Source organism: Phacochoerus africanus, chromosome 5, assembly GCF_016906955.1.
Source record: "Phacochoerus africanus isolate WHEZ1 chromosome 5, ROS_Pafr_v1, whole genome shotgun sequence".
Lineage (NCBI taxonomy): Eukaryota > Metazoa > Chordata > Mammalia > Artiodactyla > Suidae > Phacochoerus > Phacochoerus africanus.
The window spans coordinates 3,266,551-3,286,612 of NC_062548.1; the positions used below are offsets into that span (position 1 = coordinate 3,266,551).

Consider the following 20,062-nt stretch of genomic DNA (forward strand, 5'->3'; position numbering starts at 1 on the left):
TGCGACCCAGGGCCCGGCAGCTGCGACCCAGCGCCAGGCGAGGGCCGGGAGGGGAGGGACGAAGAGCACCTGCGCTTTGCAGCTCCCTCCCTGGCCGAGCTTGGGGTCCCCGGGAAACGGCCTGGCCTCCTGTGGCGCCTCTCCCACGGCACCTGCCCCGAGCCCGCAGGACCCAGGCTGGGCCCGGCTGCCCACAGGCCTTAGTCAAGCTCCAGAAGCAGGTTCTTTCCCAAAACAAAGGCTTTCAAAAGCATCCCCACCCACTCGCGCGTCAGTCCCAGCGGGACTGGGGAGACCGAGCTGTGATTTGCATACACCTGGCGGCTGAGACAGGGACGGTCGCACTGCGTCAGGGCACCCAGTCCGTCACGAGACAACCCAGGGCCTCAGGAGCCACTGGTCCGCCTTCTGTTACGCCAGGTCAGCTGTGGCTGCGTTAAAATTCCCAGTAAAGGGCGGCGGAGTGTGACCTCCAGGAGCGGCCTCCTCTGGCTCAGCCTGGCTCGTGCGTCCCCGCACAGCACTCGCCACCTCCCACTGCTGGCTGAGCAGTGGTGCCCAGGGGGATGTGCCCCCTGACCCAACCACATGAGGGCCACGTGAGCTGGTCCACGGCAGGGCCTACGCAGAGGGCCGCAGAGGGCACTCACACGCCCGTCTGGGAGGTCACACATGCCCACCTCTCTGGGCTCAGGCTCCAGGGTGCAAGAGCGGGGCCGTACCGCCCGCACAGACAGCTGCCTGGCGGTCTCCTGGGGGCTGTGCCGTGGCCCCCGTGCTGGTCTCCTGGGTCGGGGGCGGGTGGTGTCCCACTTGGTCCGCCCTCTCCCCTGGTGTCAGACGCCCCCAGGCACCTTCCATGTCCTAGTCACCACTCACAGCTGCTTCTGCAAAGGTCATCTGCTCAAAGTCTCTCACCCACTTTTTTAAGTTTGGTCATTTTGTCAATTTGAAAGAATTACAGAATTCTTTCTACACTCTGGATAGAAGTCCTCAGTCAGACGCACGCATTGTAAACATTTTCTCCTAGTCTATGACATGCCTTATTTTCTTAATTGTGTATCTTGAAAGCAAGAGTTTTTAATTTCGATGAAGTCTAACTTACCTATTTTTTTATCAGTGGTTCATGCTTTTCTCGTCCTAAGACCTCTCTGCCAAATGCAGCTTCTAGGAGTTCCCGTCGTGGCTCAGCAGGTTAAGGACCGGATGTTGCCTCCCTGAGGACACAGGTTTGACCTCTGGCCTCCATCAGTGGGTTGAGGATCTGGCATTGCCACAAGCTGTGGCACAGGTCACAGATGTGGCGTGGATCTGGCTGGCATTGCTGTGGCTGTGACGTGGGCCTCAGCTGCAGCTCCGATTCGACCCCGAGCCCAAGAACTTTAATATGCTGCAGGTATATCCACAGAGTGTTTTGGGGTTTTTTTTAATTTTAAAAAATATAAAAAATTAAAAAAACAAACTCAAGCTTCCAGAGGTTTGCTTTTCCATTTAAACCCATGCCCCACTGAGCGGATTTCTTGGACAACAGAAGGCGTCTCCGCCCATCTGTACAGCTATCCTGTCGTCTCAGCACATTTGTTCAAAGATTCTCTCCACGGAATTATCTGGTCACCTTCGACCAAAATCAATGGACTCTCTATTCTTGGACTCTTCCGGAACTTTCCATCCTGCTCCACTGATTCCTACGTCTGTCCTCACACCCCGCCACCCCATCTCCATTAACGCCATGGACGGCGTGCTCGCACTCCGCTTGTCTGGCAGCAAAGGACCCTCAGCCCAACCAGCTTCCCGAGAGGTTTGACCTGGTTGCCCCCCACCTGCCCCATTATCTCTGGGTCCCCTGTCCCCTGGTATCTCTGTGGTTGCTGTCCTACTATGTGGGCTCCTCTCTGCTCCTAACCTCTGTGAGGCCAGAGAGCCCTCTGAGAAGCTGCAAGAAGCCACGGCCTATCCACAGAGGAGAGCCCGTGCAGGGCACGTTGGGTCTAAAACACCAGATGCTCAGAGACCCCAAGGGCTTAAGGATCTGGAAGAGGCTGGCCAACAACAACGTAGGCGTGGGACCGCCAAGCGGCCAGGTGGCCGCCCAAAGGCAGACAAGACCTGTCAGACCACAGACCCTCCTCTCAGGGAGGCACCAAATCCCCAGCAGTGGGCCAGCAGGGGCCACGGGCCACAGGCCTGAACCGGGAAACCCAAACGGACCTCAGAGCAGCTGCCAAGGTCCCAGGGAGCCAGATCACCAAGGGGGGTGTGCCACCTAGTGGTGGCAGCTCTCAGAAACCCATGGAGACAAGGGACAATGGCCAGAGCCTGGGGTGGGAACAGGCCCCAAATGAGCCTTGACCTAAACAGCTAACAGACTGAAACCCACCGAGCCATGCCAAAATGTTCTCCCAGCCCCTAGAACCTCCACTTCCAGGGCAACAGCTGGACCCCAACATCTGCTGTGAGTTGGAGCTGGCTGTTCACATGTGGGGGGCGTGGGCCCCGGAACAAGCATGCAAAAACCTCACGTCCACAAGCACCCATTCACAAATGTGTGTCTTTGTGAGGACAAAGCATAACTCCCATCAGATTCTCACTCAGAGAGAGACGCATGACCCCGTGGCGAGAAACCAAAGTTCCAGAAAACCCTCCCATTACTGACGTGCAAACTGAGGCCTAAAGAGCCCCCACAACATATGGGGGCTAAGCTGGGGCCAGGCAGATGTCCAGCCACCGTTTAGCAGGGTCTGAGACAGCCCCCATCACCCCGCTGCAATGAACTCCGTGAGGCTGAAAAAAGGTGCCCCTCTGCTACTGGCAGAGCCACCACCTCCCGCCAGGCTGTGCTCCCCTGCCCCCCGCCTACCACACCAGCCCAATGGCACAGAGCCCCCCCTCTCCGTCTCGCGTCCTCCCGCGGAACCCCTGTTCTCCCACACTCACACTCCTGTGACGTGCCCCCCCAACCCCCCGTTTCTCTCTCTGCTCAGGAATCTCTAATAACTGCCCCAACCCGGCCAAAAAGCTATCCAAGCTGCCCACTGTACTCCCAATCAGGCCGAAACTCACGTCCAGTGTTGGAGAGACCGACCCACCAGGCTGGGTCCAGCCCAGGAGTCTGCATCTGAACCACGCTATGCGGGGGCCTCTGTGGACGGCCACACTCATGCCACGAGTCCATGACCACGTCCCCGCCCCGACTGGCACACAATGCACACGCCCAATGAAGTGGAGCCCAGACGCCCAAGGCCCTAGTGGGGACAGGCAAGGCGACACAGAGGAGCTGGCCCCCAGAAGGGGCCCAGGCACAACCACGCCAAGCGCCTGAAGGAAAATCTCCTCACGGGCCCCAGGAGTCAAGCCCGCTCCGCTGCCTCCCACGCTGCACAGCTCCGCAGGGTCCGGGCTCGGGCGCCGAAGCCCACCAGCACGGGGAGGAAAGCGCTGCAGCCCGACCCCCAGGGCAGGGAAAGCGGCCAGAGCAGTGTGCCAACGCCAGGAGCAGCACCCTCGCTGGAGGGAGAGCGGACCAGGCTCCAGCCTCTACCACGCCTCTGTTTGCGGACCAGAATGCGTGCCGCTCCTCTCCTGCCCAGCCCCAAACTGGAGGCGGGCACCGGCACGCACCCCCCCACACACCCCGCCCCATTGCCTGAGCTCCGGATCACCCCGCCTCCGCCAAGGCCTGGGACCACCCCAGAAACCCCTTCCCAGGATGCATAACCCACCCCAGCTGAAAAACTGTGTTCGCCCACATGCCAGCCATGCGGCGGGGGAGGGGGTGGGGGGTCAGCTTTGGATGTAGAGCCAAGGGGGCTCCAGGAGCAACAGCACCTTCCATCCTGCCCACAGAACGGATCTTTGTGCCGTCGGGCCAGACAGCAGCTGGCTGTGCACAGGCCCTGCTGGCCCGAGGTCGAGCCTCTGAGGCACACGCTGGGCGTTCAGAGAGCCCAGCAGCTGCTCCGATCAGGCACGAGCAGGCCTCTGATCCCCCGCACAAGAAGGAAGTCACAGTCTGACGAGCCTCCCTGGGGGCAGGAGGGAAGCGTCCCCCTGAGTTCCGAAGCCCAGCGAACACGAGGAAGATGAAACATCCGGGCCCCGCTCCCACTGTGAGCCTGGGCCCTACAGGGGAGATCAAGAGGAGACAGCAGCCTGGCCTGTTCTCTGAGACTCAGGGAGGCGGAAACAAAAGGAAGGGGCCCTTTCCAGTGACAAGCACCTGGGTCCCTAAGGCCGAGCGAACAGGCACAGGCTCCCGAACAGCAGTCCGTGGCGTGATTACAGCACTGCCCTCTAAAGAGGGTTCGCAACCTTGGCCCAGTTTCCAAGAGCAGCAGGAAAGACACAGGAGAAGCCACAGCCTTCGTGTCACACAAGCAGATAAAACACAAGGCTCTTTCAGCACCACAGGCCCCAGGCCTCGGGGGCCAAGGACGCATCCAGAACCATCTGTCTTCAGGCCCCCAGCCCCACCCCCGACAGGAGCGGCTGGGCAGAGTCAGGCTGCAGGGCGCCCAGGGCCGTCAGGGGCAGCGAGCAAGGCTGGAGAAAGGCGGCAGCCCCAGAAGGGTGCGCGGCAGAACCGCTGGGCCAGGGGCGGAGGGAGAGGCCCATGCACCTGCCCAGGCTGCCCGGCCGTCGGCGGCCTGTCCTGCCGCTCACCTGCTGCCGGAGCTCAACAGACACGCTAAAGGGGCCTGACGGGGAAAAGTCCTCCTAGGCCGTCTCCCTTCTCCGCCCCTCAAAACCCAGTTCCACTCCACTCTTAACAACCAACTGAAAGAAAGGCCTTTCCCCCAAAGCAATTCCTTCCTCACACAAACCAGGAAGGGTTCTTTAGGAAAGACCAACAACACAGGGCCAACGCCTGCCAACGCTCTGCTGAAAACAGCCCCAACTCAGGGGTTGAGTCTCTCATTAAACCCCTGCGTCTGCTGGCGCGGCCTCTGCTGGAGGGAAGCGGGGTGCCTTCTGCAAAGGCGCCGACTGTGTGGAGAGGATGGGGGGGGGCCGAGGCCCGGTGCCCCCGCCTACCTGATGCTCAAGCCTGTGGTCTGGCCCAGCCTCTCCCAGCTCTGCAGCTTCGTCAGCAGCCTCTGCAAACACACGGAGGGAGAACACTCAGGGCACTGCGCCCCAGCACCTCGGCACAAGGGCCCCGCGCCGCCCCGTCCGCCCCCACCCCCAACCGCCCCCGCCACGCACCTCAACACCCAGAGAATCACACAAAACGGAGAGCGGCTACACGCCTTCGGAACAGCCTGCCCTGCTCTCGAGCTAAAAGGCACCAGGTCTGCTCCCAGCTGCTGAGGCCACACTGCGGGCTTAACACCTCATTCAGCCTGGCTCCGTGACTCCCAGGTTCCCAGCAGGCTACACGGACTGCGGGCTGGGGAGGGGGGCCTGGGGCACACGCGGGGCAGGGCCTCAGCCAAATCCCCCCAACACACACACACACACACACACTGGGCTGGGGTCCCCCCCACCCCCCGCCCCCGTGGCTCAGAGGCACGGGAGGCAGCGGTGGCACCCCCGCCCCCAGCCTGGCATCCCCAGAGCTGCTCCACGCTGACCCCCACCCCGTGTGCGAGTCTCCCTCCCGGCTCAGAGTGCAGGCTATGAGCACAAGGCCCCCGGGCCCTGTCAGCCTCGTGTCCTTCCTCTCCCCGGCCGCACCCAGTGCTGGCGACCACGCACTCATTCAGCCACGTGAGGACTTCCTGGACCCCGAGCATGTGCCTGCACGAGCCTGGTTAATATCATATTACTAGACAAAAAAAAAAAAAAAAAGGAGTTCCCGTCGTGGCGCAGTGGTTAACGAATCCGACTAGGAACCATGAGGTTGCTGGTTCGGTCCCTGCCCTTGCTCAGTGGGTTAACGATCCGGCGTTGCCGTGAGCTGTGGTGTAGGTTGCAGACGCGGCTCGGATCCTGTGTTGCTGTGGCTCTGGCGTAGGCCGGTGGCTACAGCTCCGATTTGACCCCTAGCCTGGGAACCTCCATATGCTGCAGGAGCGGCCCAAAGAAATAGCAAAAAGACAAAAAAAAAAAAATCGTATTACTGTAGCCAATGCTCAGTCAGTACTTTATAAAAATTCATTTAATTCTCACAACCCTACGGGACACGCTGTTATTCCTCATTGCGTAGGCAGACAGAGAGGTTAAGTAACTTGCCAGGGTCACACAGCCAGCGAGTGCACATGGCAGGACTTAAAACCAGGGAGTATGACGCCAAATGAACAATCTTAACCTACTTCAAAATAAATTATGCCCAGAAAAAGACCACTCAGCTCGAGAATTGTCTTTTCAGGTTAAGTCCTACATGAGCCAGCGCCTGAGAGGGCTGTGTGCTCTGGTCCATGCCTGAAGCTGCCATGACCCCACTAGGCAGGGCAGCTGACAAGCCCCCCAGCCAGACTGGAACCAACGGGAAGTAATCACAGGGTCTACGCCGGGCAAAGCAGACTGAGGTGACAGAGGGTGGCCAGAGGGAAGTGGGGGGGGGGGCCTGGAGCCCCACTACACCAGGTCGCCCCTCTGCCCAGCAAGAATCAGTGCTGCCGTCCATGGCCACCTCTGCACGGTCCCACCAAAGGCCACCGATGAGAAACAGCAGACACGGGGAGAGAACACTCAGCCCATGTGGGTGGGAGCAAGGCCTGCCTCAGCGTCACACACGCCCCTCTGACTCAGCATCTGCCTGAGTGTCCCAGTGCTACCAAAACGAGTCACCACCAACTCAGCGGCTCAGAGCCACACAAGTTCACTGTCTTAGAGTTCCACAGGTCAGACGCCCAGAGAGGCCCCGCAGGGCGAGGCCAAGCTTTCACAGGCCACGTCCCCCTGAAGGCACTGCGAAGAACCTATGTCCTGGCTCCTTCCAGCTTCCAGAAGTGCCCACGTCCCCCAGCTCGTGGCCCTTCCTCCATCTTCCACGCCACCAAGAGCCGCAAACCAAGCCCCCCCCTCCACGTGGCTCTGACCTCCTGTGACCACACTGGCCGGCCTGCATGACCCAGAGGCCAGCAGTCAGCACCTCAGATCCCATGTCCACAGTTCTGGGGTCTGGATGTGGCCATCTTCAGGGGCACTACCCTGCTCACCACCCCAGCCCACCAGCTTCCATGTTTTAACTGACCAGCTGGAAGGGAGGACTAAGACAGCCAGGGTCCTCTCACCACACGGAGGACACCGGGCAGGGACCAGCCCACCTCATTCTCCAGCTCCAGGTTCACGAGGTTCTCCTGCAGCTTCTCCTGCCGCCCCAGCCTCCGCTGCAGCCCCTCCAGCTCCTCCCGGAGCAGCCCGCTGGCCTCTCGAGTCTCCCTGGCGGGGCCGGAAACAAAGTCACTACACAGCCTGGCAGCCCGGGGACGAGCGCAGGAGCCTGGAGCAGGCCCGGGGGAGGGGGGAATCAACCGCAGGAGGCCCCCAGCCCCAGCCCCAGCCCTCACCGCAGGCAGGCGTTCTCCTCCCGCAGCTGCCGCAGCTCCCGCTCCATCGTGGGCAGCCGCACCAGCTCCGACCGCATGTTCCTCACTATCGCAGCGTCCTGTTCCTGCAGGGACAGCTTCTGCTCCAAATCCTGAGCAAGGGCAGGACAGAGAGGACCAGTCACAGACGCCAAAAGGCCCGGGTCCGCGGCAACCTCCACGGCCCTGGACCCAGCAGCCTGCCCTGCACATCAGGTGTACCTCTGTGTAGCAACCTCAGTGGGTGCCTTCAGGGTGGCCCCATGGGGCCTTGCGGCTGGCATCAGGCAGGGTGCTGCAGTGCCCAACACCCATCCGGCTCTGCTCGCTGCTCCCACGGAACAGCGTGATGACCGAGTCCCTGCTCAGTGAGAACAGCCTCTCCCTTACAACACCTAGCCCCCGGGGACACCGAGACGCATGAGTGACAGTCACGGAACATGCTAGGAGCACAAGACCAGGCGCAAATCAGGCAGTTGTTCAACAAACACTAGAAGCCCAGCTCTGCGCCAGGTACTGGGTCAAGAGTTGGGGACACCCGACACAGAGGTGGATGAGGTCTCGGCAGGAAGAGCACAGTCTGGGCTGTGCCGGCAGGTAACACTGAGAAGAGGGCCAGGGCAGGAGAGGGGACAGGTGTGATGTGTGAGGGCCGGGAGGAGACGGGGCGCTGCCACCACAGAGGACAGCAGCAAGAGCCCAGATGCCACTGAGCACACCCCCAGCTCAGAACCCCCACGGGGCCTGACGAGGAGCACGGCTGCACAGCTGGGGGCAGGGAGGGAGACGACAGAGGCACGTGGCTGTGGCCCTGAGGCAATGGGCAGTGGCAGGGTGCCCCCGTGAGGCAGCACGGCCTGGACCCCAGAGTCAGGAAGACCTGCTGAGACCCAGCGCAGTCCCACGCCAGCCGGGCAGCACGGGCGGGTTCTCACCCGCCGATCCTACGTCATCGTGCTCCCAGCGGCCACGTTTACCTGTTACTCTGCGCGTCTGACAGTGATCTCCACCCGGTAAAATACGAGCTTCTCGGGAGCAGAAGCACCCCCTATCCACGGTGGCACCCTGGCACCTAGCACAGGGCCTGGCACACAGGGAGACAACCAGCAGTGCCCACGGCTACCATGGACACAGGCCCCCACGGGCCCCAGACGCCACTGTGCACACCCCCGGGCAGAAGGGCCGAGGCCAGCACTGTGACATCACGGGGCACGGGCCAGGGACTGAAAGCGAGCCACCCACCCTGATCCTCTGCTCCTGGTCTGCCCGCGCATCCTGGCTGGCCTGGAGTTCCTGAACCTTCTGGTGGGCTTCCTGCCACTTCCTAGGATGAGAAACATACATCAGGCCCAGCAACAGGCACGCAGTAAAGCCAGCAACCGCCTCACTCGAGAAGCTCTGCCTGCAGGCGGCTCTGGGCCCGAGTCTCGGGGCAGGTGGGTCCCGGCCAGCCGAGCGCCCCGCAGTTCTCCCCCCCGAGCGCTCTGGCCCTGGAGCAGCCAAAGCCAAAGACCCGCTCACGACCGAGCCCCCATCTCCGCAGAGTGGTCAGAACTCAAGACAATACCTGCTTCCTCGGGAGAGGGCTGTCCCCGCCCACGGGGCAGGCAGGCCCGCCACGCTTCCAGGTCTCTGCTCCTGTGCTCCCTCCCTGGACCGAGCTTTCCCACCCGCGCCCCCCGCCCGGAGCACATCCTACCCAGTCCTCAAAACCTAGCTCATAACCTCCCCGCTGAGAGCGCCCTCCGAGCAGACACCCCATCTCTGGAGGAGGAAAAGTATGACGCCCCTTTCTTGGTCTTGAAACATTCCCAAGGCCACTCTGCTCTGGCACCCACTGTCCTGGTGTCCAGCAGCCTGTGCACAGGGAGGACAGCACATGAAGGACACTGCAGAGCCTCAGAGCTGCAGTGCACACACACACTCATGGTCATGGACACCAGTGCTCAGGCCACAGGGGGCGCAGGCCAGCAGGCCTGGCCCTTCCGCGTGGTTTCCAAGTGGACCTCCAGCTTACACGCGCCCCAGCAGGCTGCAGGCTGACTGTACCCGCGTGGACCGGCGGCCAGGCTCACCTGGCAAAGCGGCAGAGACCGCAGCCCCGGGCAGTGGTCCGCCCGACTCCCACTCACTTGTGCTGGAGGTCCAGCTGCTCCTTCAGCTCCTGCTTCTCGGACTCCAGGCGCTTCACCTGCATCTCCTGGTTCATCGCGCTCCACTGCAGCTCCGAGAGCCTCCCCTTCAGCGCGCTGATGGTCTGCAGGCAGAGCGAGCCACACAGGAGCCGCTCACCAAGGCGCCCGAGCAAGGCTGGTGAGCCTCCCACACACAAGCAGGTGGGACCACCGCCCTCACAACAGTCTGTGCCCTGCAGTCCCACTCCCTCCCTGCGGGCAAGGCCAGAGCTGGTGCCCCCTTCAGAACCCGTGTTGGGGCAGACCGGACTCCACCCCTCAACCCCGCCGGGCAGGCAGACAGGAGAGACGGGGTCGCCGGGAGGGCAGCTCAGGAGCCAGAAGACTGCAGGCCAATATGGGCCCAGGCATCACACCGGCAGCCTCCACGCCCACACCCCACGTCACCCCTTCCCAGCGAGCGTCCACACAGGCCCACGTCCTGCCAGCTCGGGCCAGCGGTCCACAGTGAGCTCCGCGCAGCCCTGCCCCGGCCTGGGACGCCTCCTCCGACCACCCCCCCAACAGCAGGCCACACTCCAGCTCTGCAGGAGTGCTACCTGTGAACCAGGCCAGGTGCCCCCCAGGATGTCGCAAGTGGGGGACAGAGGCTGCCCCAAGAGCAGCCACACAGAACAAAGGGAGCTGCAAGACGGCCGAGGGCCCTAGAGACCGGCGCGCGACCAGGCTGGCAGTGGTGGCAGGGAGGGCAGAGGGCGGCCTGCGGAGGCCGGCCCAGAGCACGGCCTCCAAGCCGGTGAGCCCCTGGACGCTGGGGCACAAACCTCGGCCTCTGTTCGGACCCCACCCTCCCGAGACCACCTCCTGGTGCTGGGACTCTGCGTGGGGCTCTCCTGTGGCCAGAGAGCACGCCACCAGCAGGAAACGCCGGCCACTCGGGGACAGCGGCTCAAAGTGACCACAGGTGCACATCAGCCTCCAGAGCTGCGAGCTAGACGACAAGCCCCAGGCTGAGGACCAGACAACAGACCTGCAAACTCACCGCAGAGAGAGCGACACTCGCAGGGGCGGGGGAGCTCTGCCAACAAGGAGGCACCGTGTGCCCCTCTGCCCAACCCGGGGCCGTTTAAAGGCATCAGCGCTGCCCACCCCCTGGCCCCAGGGCGGCTGAGGGGCTGTCCTGTCCTGCCCCCTTACCAACCCGCACAGTTTCCTTGATGACAACAGTGCCTGTCGAGCTGGGAATCAAAAATGCAGACACTAAAACACATTTAGCGACACACACATCCCTCAAGAGGCCTTCCTGAGTTACACGGAGCACACGCGCTGTGCTCCACGCAGGGCTCAGACAGCCCGGCCCAAGGAGGACGAGGCTGCCGGGAGGCCAGCCATCCTCAGGCTGACCTTGCAGAGTGCGAGCCTCTGAACCAGGGCACTGCGGAGGGAGCACAGGTGGTGGGTGGGGGCCACGACCTAGACCCAGGGGCCAGGGACGGCTCCTCAGAGGCGGGAGGAGGACGAGGAGCAGCACGGGGTCTCCATCCACGCTGGCCACGGCACGCCCATCGGCGTCTGCTCTGCACCTTCTGAGGGCCAGGCCCGCCGCGGCCTCCCCTCCCCAGCGGCCCCGGCACCTGCCCGCGAGCCCACCTGCCATGGAGCACAAGCGGCAGGCACGCTCCAAGGGCAGGAGGACTGTCTAAAGGCTGATCATGGCTCCTCTCCCACCAGCACCCAAGTCAGAGGACAGATGCAGGGACAACCTGAACGCCACCCAGCGCCACCAAGGCAGGAGGCCCCGGGGGGCCCACTTCTGAAGAGCGACCCAGGAGAGAAAGCCTCATGGAGACAGAATGCCAAGGATCCCAGGGCCCCGACTCCCCACGGCAGCACTTCACCCTCTTTCCTGGCGCACCTGTGACTCCGAGCAGCACAGCAAAGCGACAGGGAAGGGCCGAGGAGCCCCATCTCCACCAGCACCAATCCTGGGCTCTTTCCAAAATGCACACAACCCGGCCATTTCCACTGCGGCTCAGCAGAAACGAACTCGACTAGCACCCATGAGGACGTGGGTTCGATCCCTGGCCTTGCTCACTGGGTTAAGGATCCAGCATTGCCGTGAGCTGAGGTGTGGGTCGCAGACGCAGCCTGGATCCCACACTGCTGTGCCTGTGGTGTAGGCTGGCAGGCACAGCTTCATTTCAACCCCTAGCCAGGAACCTCCATATGCCGCAGGTGCGGCCCCAAAAAGCAAAATAAAATAAAATTCATACAACTTTCACTTGGTAGAAGCAGTAGGGACCACGGGTCACCTACGCCCTGGTTCCAGATGCTCTCAGATGCGAACGCACCTTCCTAACCATGCAGGAAATGCAAACCCAGGGGCACCTACTTATATGTCCTGGAAGGGAAAAACCCGCGAGAATCTCTAGAAAATACCACCATCTGCGACAGGTGAGGTTCCGGTGAAACCAGCATCCTCAGCAACGCCTACTGGTGCACCCCAGCACCTGGCGGCAAAAGCCATCGAGAGAATTCAAACTGGTACTTTCGTGACCCTCTTCCTAGGGACTTGTCCAGATAAGATAACTCAGCAGAAACAAAAGGGATGAACCCATCCACCATCTATGCGCCTATAAAAGGGGGTGTCTGTTTAAAAAAAATTCTTCGAAAACGACAAAAAAATGGATCGGTCAAGCACTGAAAGTCATAATCACAAAGACAACGAAGTGTCAACTCGCTCACTGGAAACCACAGAATGGAAAACTGGTATCTCCGCCATGACCACAGCTATGCAAAAAGCGCAGGCACGCGTGGGGGGAGCAGAATCAAGCACTGACGCTCCCTCGGGGCCGGGCCGGAGCAGCGGGCCTGGGGGCGGGCGCACCCGCGGGGGTCGGGTCGGGTCGGGTCGCAGCCGCTCACCTCGCTGGCTTCGGCCAGGCTGTCCTCCTCCTCCCGCAGCTTCCTGCTGGCCGCGTCCAGGCTCTGCTGGCACAGCCGGTAGCGCTCCAGCTGCTCCTTCATCTTCTCCTCCGCCTCGGCCTCCCGCTCCTGCAGCTGCCGAATGCGCGTCAGGAGCTCCTGGTTGCGGTCCACCTCGCGCTGCCAAGAGGACGGGCCGGTGAGAGGGAGTCGGAGCAGGGAGAGCCCACCCCACCCGCTCCTCCCTCAGGACAGGACTGAGCCCACAGAGGAGCCGCCAGTAAGCCAGCAGCCAAGGCCACGGCTGACCCCAGGCCGCAGCCGGGACCCCCTCCGAGGCGCGTGTGCTCGGCCACAGCAACACACCACCACGGCTCACGCCAGCACCACTCCCGCTGTCACCGACCACTGGTGACAGTGACCACCCGCAGGGAGGCGTCGAGGACAGAAACCCCACTCAGATGCCACCCTGGGAAGAGGCCTCTGAGCTCGGCAGCTCGAGCAGCTTTCTGCATGCACCTGGGCTCCCCGCTACAAGTCTGCCACCCCCGGCGAGCAGACAACTCAGCAGGGACAGGTGGGGACGTGAGTCTGCAGAGAGGGGCACCTGCCCCCGGGCCCCCCTCTCCCACACACCTTCAGAGCTGCCCCGCCCTGGACCGGGGGAGGGGAGTGCGGTTTGCGCTGGTAAGGAAGGCACAGAACCCGACATGTCACCCGGTGACCCCTGGGGCCAAAGGGTCTACTGTCGGCCACTGAGTTCACCCTCAGCCCAGAAGCAAAGGGACGACGACAAGTGGGAGCCAGAGTCCTAGGAGCAAAGGCAGCAGGTCCTGGTACGTGGAGCCTGAACTCTGCTGACCTCTCAGCAGGAAGCTGGGCTGCAGAGGCTCCCGCCAAGGACTGCCAGGCGCTGGCAGGGCCTGCCTCACTCAGCCAGGGCGCACACAGGCCTCTCCAGGCCCAACACCCAGGAGGGGCCCAACACAAGCGCCGGCAGGGCCACGGCCTCCTGCTGATCCGGGTTCCAGGGACTGAGGAGCTTCAAGTACAGCCTCCAAGCAACTAGGAACCCTCGAGGCCAAGGGTCCTGCCACAACCTGGGAGCAAGGTGCTGTGGCTGTGCGGGGACCTGGTCAGCACATCACAGGGCAGGATGCAGCCTCTCTGCTTGGGCCGCCAGTGCCAAGTGCGCACGGGGCGGTGCAGGCAGGTCCCCAGACTCTGGATACCAGTCTCACCATCCAATAGGTATTTCCAGGCAGAAAGGCTGAGACCCCACTCAGCTGCCCTCTCCACACACCACCCAACTGGCAGACACTGAAAACGCAGCGCAGGGACCCCAGACTCAAGGGACAATGGGAAAACCGCTGGTGCACCAGTCCCAGGGGTGTCTTCAGCCATGTCCGTGGCGGGAGAGGCCTCTCACAGGGAGGCCCAAGTTCAGCCAGGGGCCCCAGGACCAACCCCGGGGATTTTTCCCCGACAAAGACTGTCAGTGACCCTGCAGCGACCCCTCCCTCACCACGTTATCTCAGCACCAGCAAGTCCACAGCCTGCTCTGGACACTGGAGATGCAGAGCAGTCAGGGCAGGCCGTGTCCCCAAAGGACGCAGGACCCAGGGAAACTGCAACAGCTCCACACCCACAGCAGTGCCGCCCACACCACAATTCCCACAGGCTGCCGGCCCTGGGGCCGCCCCCCCACCCCTAATAAGGGCACCTCAGCGCCTGCGAGAGTCACACAGTCTCTCCTTCCCCACCCCGCACGGGTTCCCCCAGGACGGTCCCTCCTAGGGCCACCCAGAACGCCAGCAAAAGCCCAGCTCAGAGAGGAAGCCCAGCTGGAGCAGCACCAGGGCCAACGTCCAGGCGGCACTACCCACCTGCAGGCCGAGTCTCTGGGCTACTGAGTCCCCACAACAGCCCACATTCAGGGACCCGCACACCGGGTTTGAACGCGTCCAAACAGCAGCACGCCCTCCAAGACAGTTGTTTTGAGCAGGACGAAGAAAGCGTGTGAACGTGCCATGTAAGGCAAGAACAGGGCCAGACTCCCCGGATCCACCCTCAGGGAAAGCACAGGGGCCAGAAACGGTCTGGTCCCACGCGCTGCCGGAGACTTGGCAGCATTTCCACAACTCATCGGCACTTACTGAGAAACCCTGGCAACCTGCAGGTCTTCACCACAGCAAAGGAAGCACAGAATGTACGCACTGAGTAAAAACTCAGCATCTCCTCTGGGTAACGGGGAGTTATGCCTTCCGGGCCTGCCCTGGGTAAGCCAAGGGCAACGTGAAGCAGCCCCTGAGATGGGGGCTCTTTGCTCTGAGACCCTATAACCACTTGAACAAAACCTGGCCTCAACCCGAGACCCTCACACAACCCAGTGACTTGCTAAGCCTGTCACCCCCAAGCCACGGGGCTTCTCTTTCTGGCAGACCTGCATCCTAGTGCTTGTGGGGAGAGAGGGCAACTGGGCAGCCAGTGCAGAGGAACACCCACCAGCACCTCCGGGGGCGGACATGCGGGGCAGCCACCCCTTGGCTGCCCTCCCCGGGACGCAGAGCACACCTGAGTCTGACCCACTTCAGCAGGTGGCCTGAGAAGGCTGGCCCTGGGACCTGGAGGCAGAGCGTCTGGGCTCCCGGCTGGCGGGGCTCTTGCTTCCCAGGGTCCTGCAGGCACCGTGCACAACCCCCTTGCTCGGGGCTGGCCCGCCTGAACCCACCTCGTAGCTCCTGGCGCTGGTACTGGCCGCCCTCTCCAGCTCCACTCGAGCCCTCTTGTGACTCAGCTCCATCTGCATTTTCTCCCGCTCCACCTGGATGAGGTGGGACTTCGAACGGATCTGCTCTGCTCGCTCCTCCAGCTGACCAGGTCACACGCAAAAGAAAGACAGGGCTTCAGTAGCTGCATCAAACAGGCGACAGGCTCCCTCACCACTCTCTCCCTGAGCACCTGCCCCCAGCAGGGCCCAGGTTCAGCCGTGGGGAAGAGGAACACTGGCCCGAGGTGGGAAGTGGGTGCAGGAGGCAGCAAGCTAAGAGGAGGTGACAAGGGACAGAAGAGGAAGGTGTGTTTTCAGATGACTGCGTCTGGGCTTGTTTTAGAAAAGCAGGTGTGCTTTTCCTCCGCTCTGTGACAAACCACCACCGACTCAGCAGCTTAAACCCCCACATACCGGCTGTGGGCTCTCTGGGTCAGGAAGCCTGGCCCTCGCAGACAGCCTCTCTGACCAGGGTCTCGAGAGGCCACAGTCCACGCAGTCAGCAGGCAGTGTCCTCTGGAGCCTCTTCCACACTTGCATGTCCCGACCGAAGGGCAGGCCTCAGTGCCCGTCGGCTCCCAGAGGCCACCCCCACCTCCCGCCACGTAGCCCTTGCCACTTCCGAGGCCAACAAGGGAGACCCTCCCATGCCTCTCCTGCTCTGCATCTCTGACCTCTCTCTGATCTCTGGACCCAGAATTAAAGACTCATCTCTGACGTCCATCTGTCTGAGTCTTGGACTCAGAATTAAAAGATTGGCCTGCCTGGGTCAGGCCCACCCAGGAACTCTCCCCACCTTAAGGTCAACTGACCTGAGATGTCAGTTACAACGGCAAGATGCCGCAGCCACAACACCGAGTTAGTGTTTGATTAAGTGGAAGAAACTGCAGTCCACCAGGGGCCGGCCACTTGGGGCCCATCGGAGACGTCTGCCTCCCACAGGGGGACCGAAGCCTTGAAGGGCCTCACAAGACACAGCAAACAGCATCACAGAATCGCGGATTGCAAGGGCCTTTTCTTCAGGTGGGCGAGAGCCCAACTGCTCCACGAATGGCCTACAGTCCATCCAGCAGCACAACAGCTCCTGGGCACTTAACAGAAATGCAGAAGCTCAGGCTGCGCCACGGATAACCAATCAGACCCTTCCTTTGCAAAGAGGCACATTCACAAGAACATACGATGGAGAAAAGACAGCCTGTTCAATAAGAGGTGTTGGGAAAACTGGACAGCCACGTGGAAAAGAATGAAATCAGAACACTCCCTGGCGCCATACCTAAAACAGGCACATTCAAGTCCAAGAAGCACTGGACTACAGAATATCGTTCTCGTTTCAATCGGGGACATGTGGCAATGTCTGGAGACACTGCTGATCGCGGGGCCTCAGCAAGGCTCGGGTACCACACTCCCTTCCCTGGGTGGAGCCGGTGATCCCTGCGCCAACGGGCACGGACCCCACGACTCTTTGGAACCTCAAGTCCTTCAGGAGACCTGAGCCTCTACAGCTGTGTCTACAGTGAGCGTCACCGAGAGCTTGGAATAAAGTGAAACAGGCCTAAAATCAGAGTGAAGCTGTCAAAATCACCCCCTGGTGGACTGAAGCCGAGATGTGCCAACGGCCCCCACAGGCTGAGACAGGACATGGCCCATCCCTCACTCGCTGCCCTGCCTTCCCTGCCAGGCTGACGGAGAGCCTGTGCTGACAACACAGCCTTGCGCGTGTCACACCGTCAAGGGAGCCAGCAGCTGGCTGGACAGCTCCTAGGTCATGTCCGCGTGCAGTCTGGGATTTTCTTCCTCAACTCAATGAATCGGCTGGCTTTCCAGTCCGACCTTTAGTGTCTGTGAGCGCGTTAATGTGAGTCCAGTGGTGAACACCAGACCCGCTCGGGGGGTGCTGTTATTTCAGGCTTCTGAGCCAGACAGCTCCTGAACCATGGCCATTAGCTAGCCTCCGAAACAATGAATAGCCATGCTGGAGACTGGGAGATGGCCAGCTGGCCTCCAGGCTGCGAAACACCAACCCCCTCGACTATGAGGAACGTGAGCCAGTCCCACCCAGGGCGGGGGCCTTGCCTAGAGGCCCCGAGCCGGACGCGGACCACTCGGCCGAACCATCTGGAACGTGAGCCAGTCCTACCCAGGGCGGGGGCCTTGCCTAGAGGCCCCGAGCCGGACGCGGACCACTCGGCCGTACCATCTGGAATGCGCACCAGTCCTACCCAGGGCGGGGGCCTTGCCTAGAGGCCCCGAGCCGGACACGACCACTCACCTGCATGCTCTGCTGGTACTGCATCTGCAGAGAACCTTGCGCAGGGGCGGACACGTCCAGTCCAGACCCTCCCTCCACTCGCTGAGAGATGAAGCTGTTCAAGGACCTCAGGGTGGAGAGGACGGTGGTGTTTTCGCCCAGGTCTTCCATGGCCACCTCCCTCTGGAGGAAAACAAGGGGAGGGTCACGGGGAGCCTTTCCACGCACCATCGGCTCTGGCAGCTGCCCAGTCAGGGGCGCCTTCGGGGAGCCCCACACCCTGATGCGCTCTCAGAGCCCTTAACACATTCCAGGGTCCGTGAGCACAGTCTTCCAGGTTAACGGGGAGTACATGCTGCCAATTTCTCAGAGAAGAACGGAGGCATAAAAAGACAACACGCCAGCAAGCTGCTGATCGGCAGAGGGCTGACGAGCACACCAGCTGGAAAGACAGACGGCCCTCAGGACAGGGTGTCCAGCGGTCAGGGAGCACATCTCCCGGAAAGGCACTGACAAAAAGCCTAGCTTCTGGGAATCAGAAGCAAAGAACACAGGAGTTCCTGCTGTGGCTCAGACGTAGCAGACCCGACTAGAATCCATGAGGACATAGGTTCAACCCCGGCCTCGCTCAGTGAGTTAAGGATCCAGCATTGCCATGAGCGACAGTGCAGGTCACAGCTGCAGCTTGGATCCTGCGTTGCTGTGGCTGTGCTGTGGGCCGGCAGCTGCAGCTCCGATGAGACCCCTAGCCTGGGAACCTCCATATGCCGCGGGAGTGGCCCTGCAAAGACAAAAAGCAAAAAGCACACGACAGTGGCGATCAGGAGGGCACCCCCGCGCAACCCCCGCAATGCTAATTACAGGTTAGCAATGACATTAATGGGTGTCTCGACCACCTTCAGCCAGGCGCCAGAAAGAAACCCATCTGACATCCACTGAGCACCGGGACGCCCTGAGCCTGTTTCCGCATCTGTGAACTGAGGCTCCCACCTTTAAAGCTGTGAGGATCACCGGGTCCAAAAAAAAGTCTCCAAACGGCAGATGGTACGGCTACTGCCGCAAAGTTCGACCATCACGCTACCTGTAATTTAACACGTGACACTGCACTCTTCAAAACTGGCAGGCGGATTAGGCCTTTTTACACATGTATTAGATGAGGTCTCAGAAGTTACAGAACTGGAGTTCCCAACGTGGCACAGTGGTTAACGAACCCGACTAATGTCCATGAGGATGCAGGTTCAAGCCCCGGCCTCGATCAGGGCGGGGTTAAGGACCCGGAGTTGCCGTGTGCTGTGGTGTAGGTTAAACAAGGGGCTGGGATCTGGCGTTGCTGTGGCTGTGGCGTAGGCTGGCAGCTGCGGCTCTGATTCGACCTCCAGCCCGGGAACATCCATATGCCTCTGCCACAGGGGTGGCCCTAAAAAGAACAAATAAATGGTTACAGAACTGAGATTAGACCCTGGTCTGTCTGGCTCTAAGGCTGAGTGTACTCCCCAGGCCAGTGTATGAAGGTCTGAGGACAAGCAGCAGCAAAGAACCTGCACCCCCTAATCTGTGCTTATTATGGCCTCACACCCCGCGGTCTACCAGCCGGAAGGTGTGGAAGTGTCCCAGGCACAGCGAAGCACCAAGAGGTGTGAATTCCTACAGGTGCGTTGTCTTCAGGAAAAGAGCCAGCTCTCACTGATTTCCCTTAAGTATGAGAGGGAACACACCTTCCCCCCGCTGGAGCCCCCTTCCCCCCCAAAAAAGAAGACTCTTGGTTTGCTCCTGAATTTCCCATTTAACGAGAACCCTGGCCTTGTGCACCCAGAGCCTGTCTTCTGGAGGCCATGGTTTCCACGCCCGGCACAACTCCGCTGTTCTCACCACCTCTCCTTCAAACCACAAGTGGAAGATGGGTCAGAAGAGAAACCAGCGAGGGGCGCTCCCGGGGCTGCGCGTCTCGCGGAGCGATGCAGGCCCGCGCGGAGCGAGGCACGGGGCTCTGCTCTGGAAGGCCAATCCTTCCATCTGCCAAGATTAGACCATTCTTCCCATCCCATGATCGTAAATCTTGCCAACACGCCCCCTTCTCAAGATGCCAGTCCTGGGAACACCCGATGCCCGCAATACACCAGCAGGAAAAGAACGTACCCATTTTCACCTGCCCAGAACTACGCTGCCCCACGAGGCGGCAACTCAAATGCCACCCTCTTTATCCAAGCGACTCAAATCTCCCAGCGCCCTCACCACGGACTCTGAGCTCAGAGTCCCGGGCACCCTGCCTCTCACCCGCCCTGCTGGTCCAAGGACAGCTGCGGGAGCCGACAGAAATTACGGGGCTCCCCACCGCCCAGCTGCCCTCCACACCGCCGCAGGCGCTCTCGCCGGCCGGCCGGCTACTTCTCCACCTGCCGGGTGCCTTCTCCAAACTTCCCCCACAGACGAAACGCACGCGAGCGCGCCTCCCACGGGCTGCCGGCAGTGGGACCCTGGGCAAGGCGCTTGCCCCCTTCCCACCGTTCCCTTGGCT

The 20,062-nt window shown here is 61.5% G+C and overlaps 1 protein-coding gene across 6 annotated transcripts in view; it reads right to left on the bottom strand.

Annotated features, from left to right (window-relative positions):
• Positions 1-20,062, bottom strand: part of MAD1L1 (mitotic arrest deficient 1 like 1) — a 308,486-nt gene that overhangs the window by 287,795 nt on the left and 629 nt on the right. For all 6 annotated transcript variants that reach the window (XM_047779416.1, XM_047779417.1, XM_047779418.1 and 3 more), the window contains exons 2-9: positions 17,569-17,730; positions 15,261-15,401; positions 12,530-12,709; positions 9,602-9,726; positions 8,712-8,793; positions 7,452-7,582; positions 7,209-7,323; positions 5,032-5,093 (exon numbers count right to left, since the gene is read on the bottom strand). In XM_047779416.1, coding sequence (XP_047635372.1) covers positions 5,032-5,093; positions 7,209-7,323; positions 7,452-7,582; positions 8,712-8,793; positions 9,602-9,726; positions 12,530-12,709; positions 15,261-15,401; positions 17,569-17,718 — 986 coding nt within the window. In that variant the 5' untranslated portion in view covers positions 17,719-17,730. The remainder of the gene's footprint in view (positions 1-5,031; positions 5,094-7,208; positions 7,324-7,451; positions 7,583-8,711; positions 8,794-9,601; positions 9,727-12,529; positions 12,710-15,260; positions 15,402-17,568; positions 17,731-20,062) is intronic.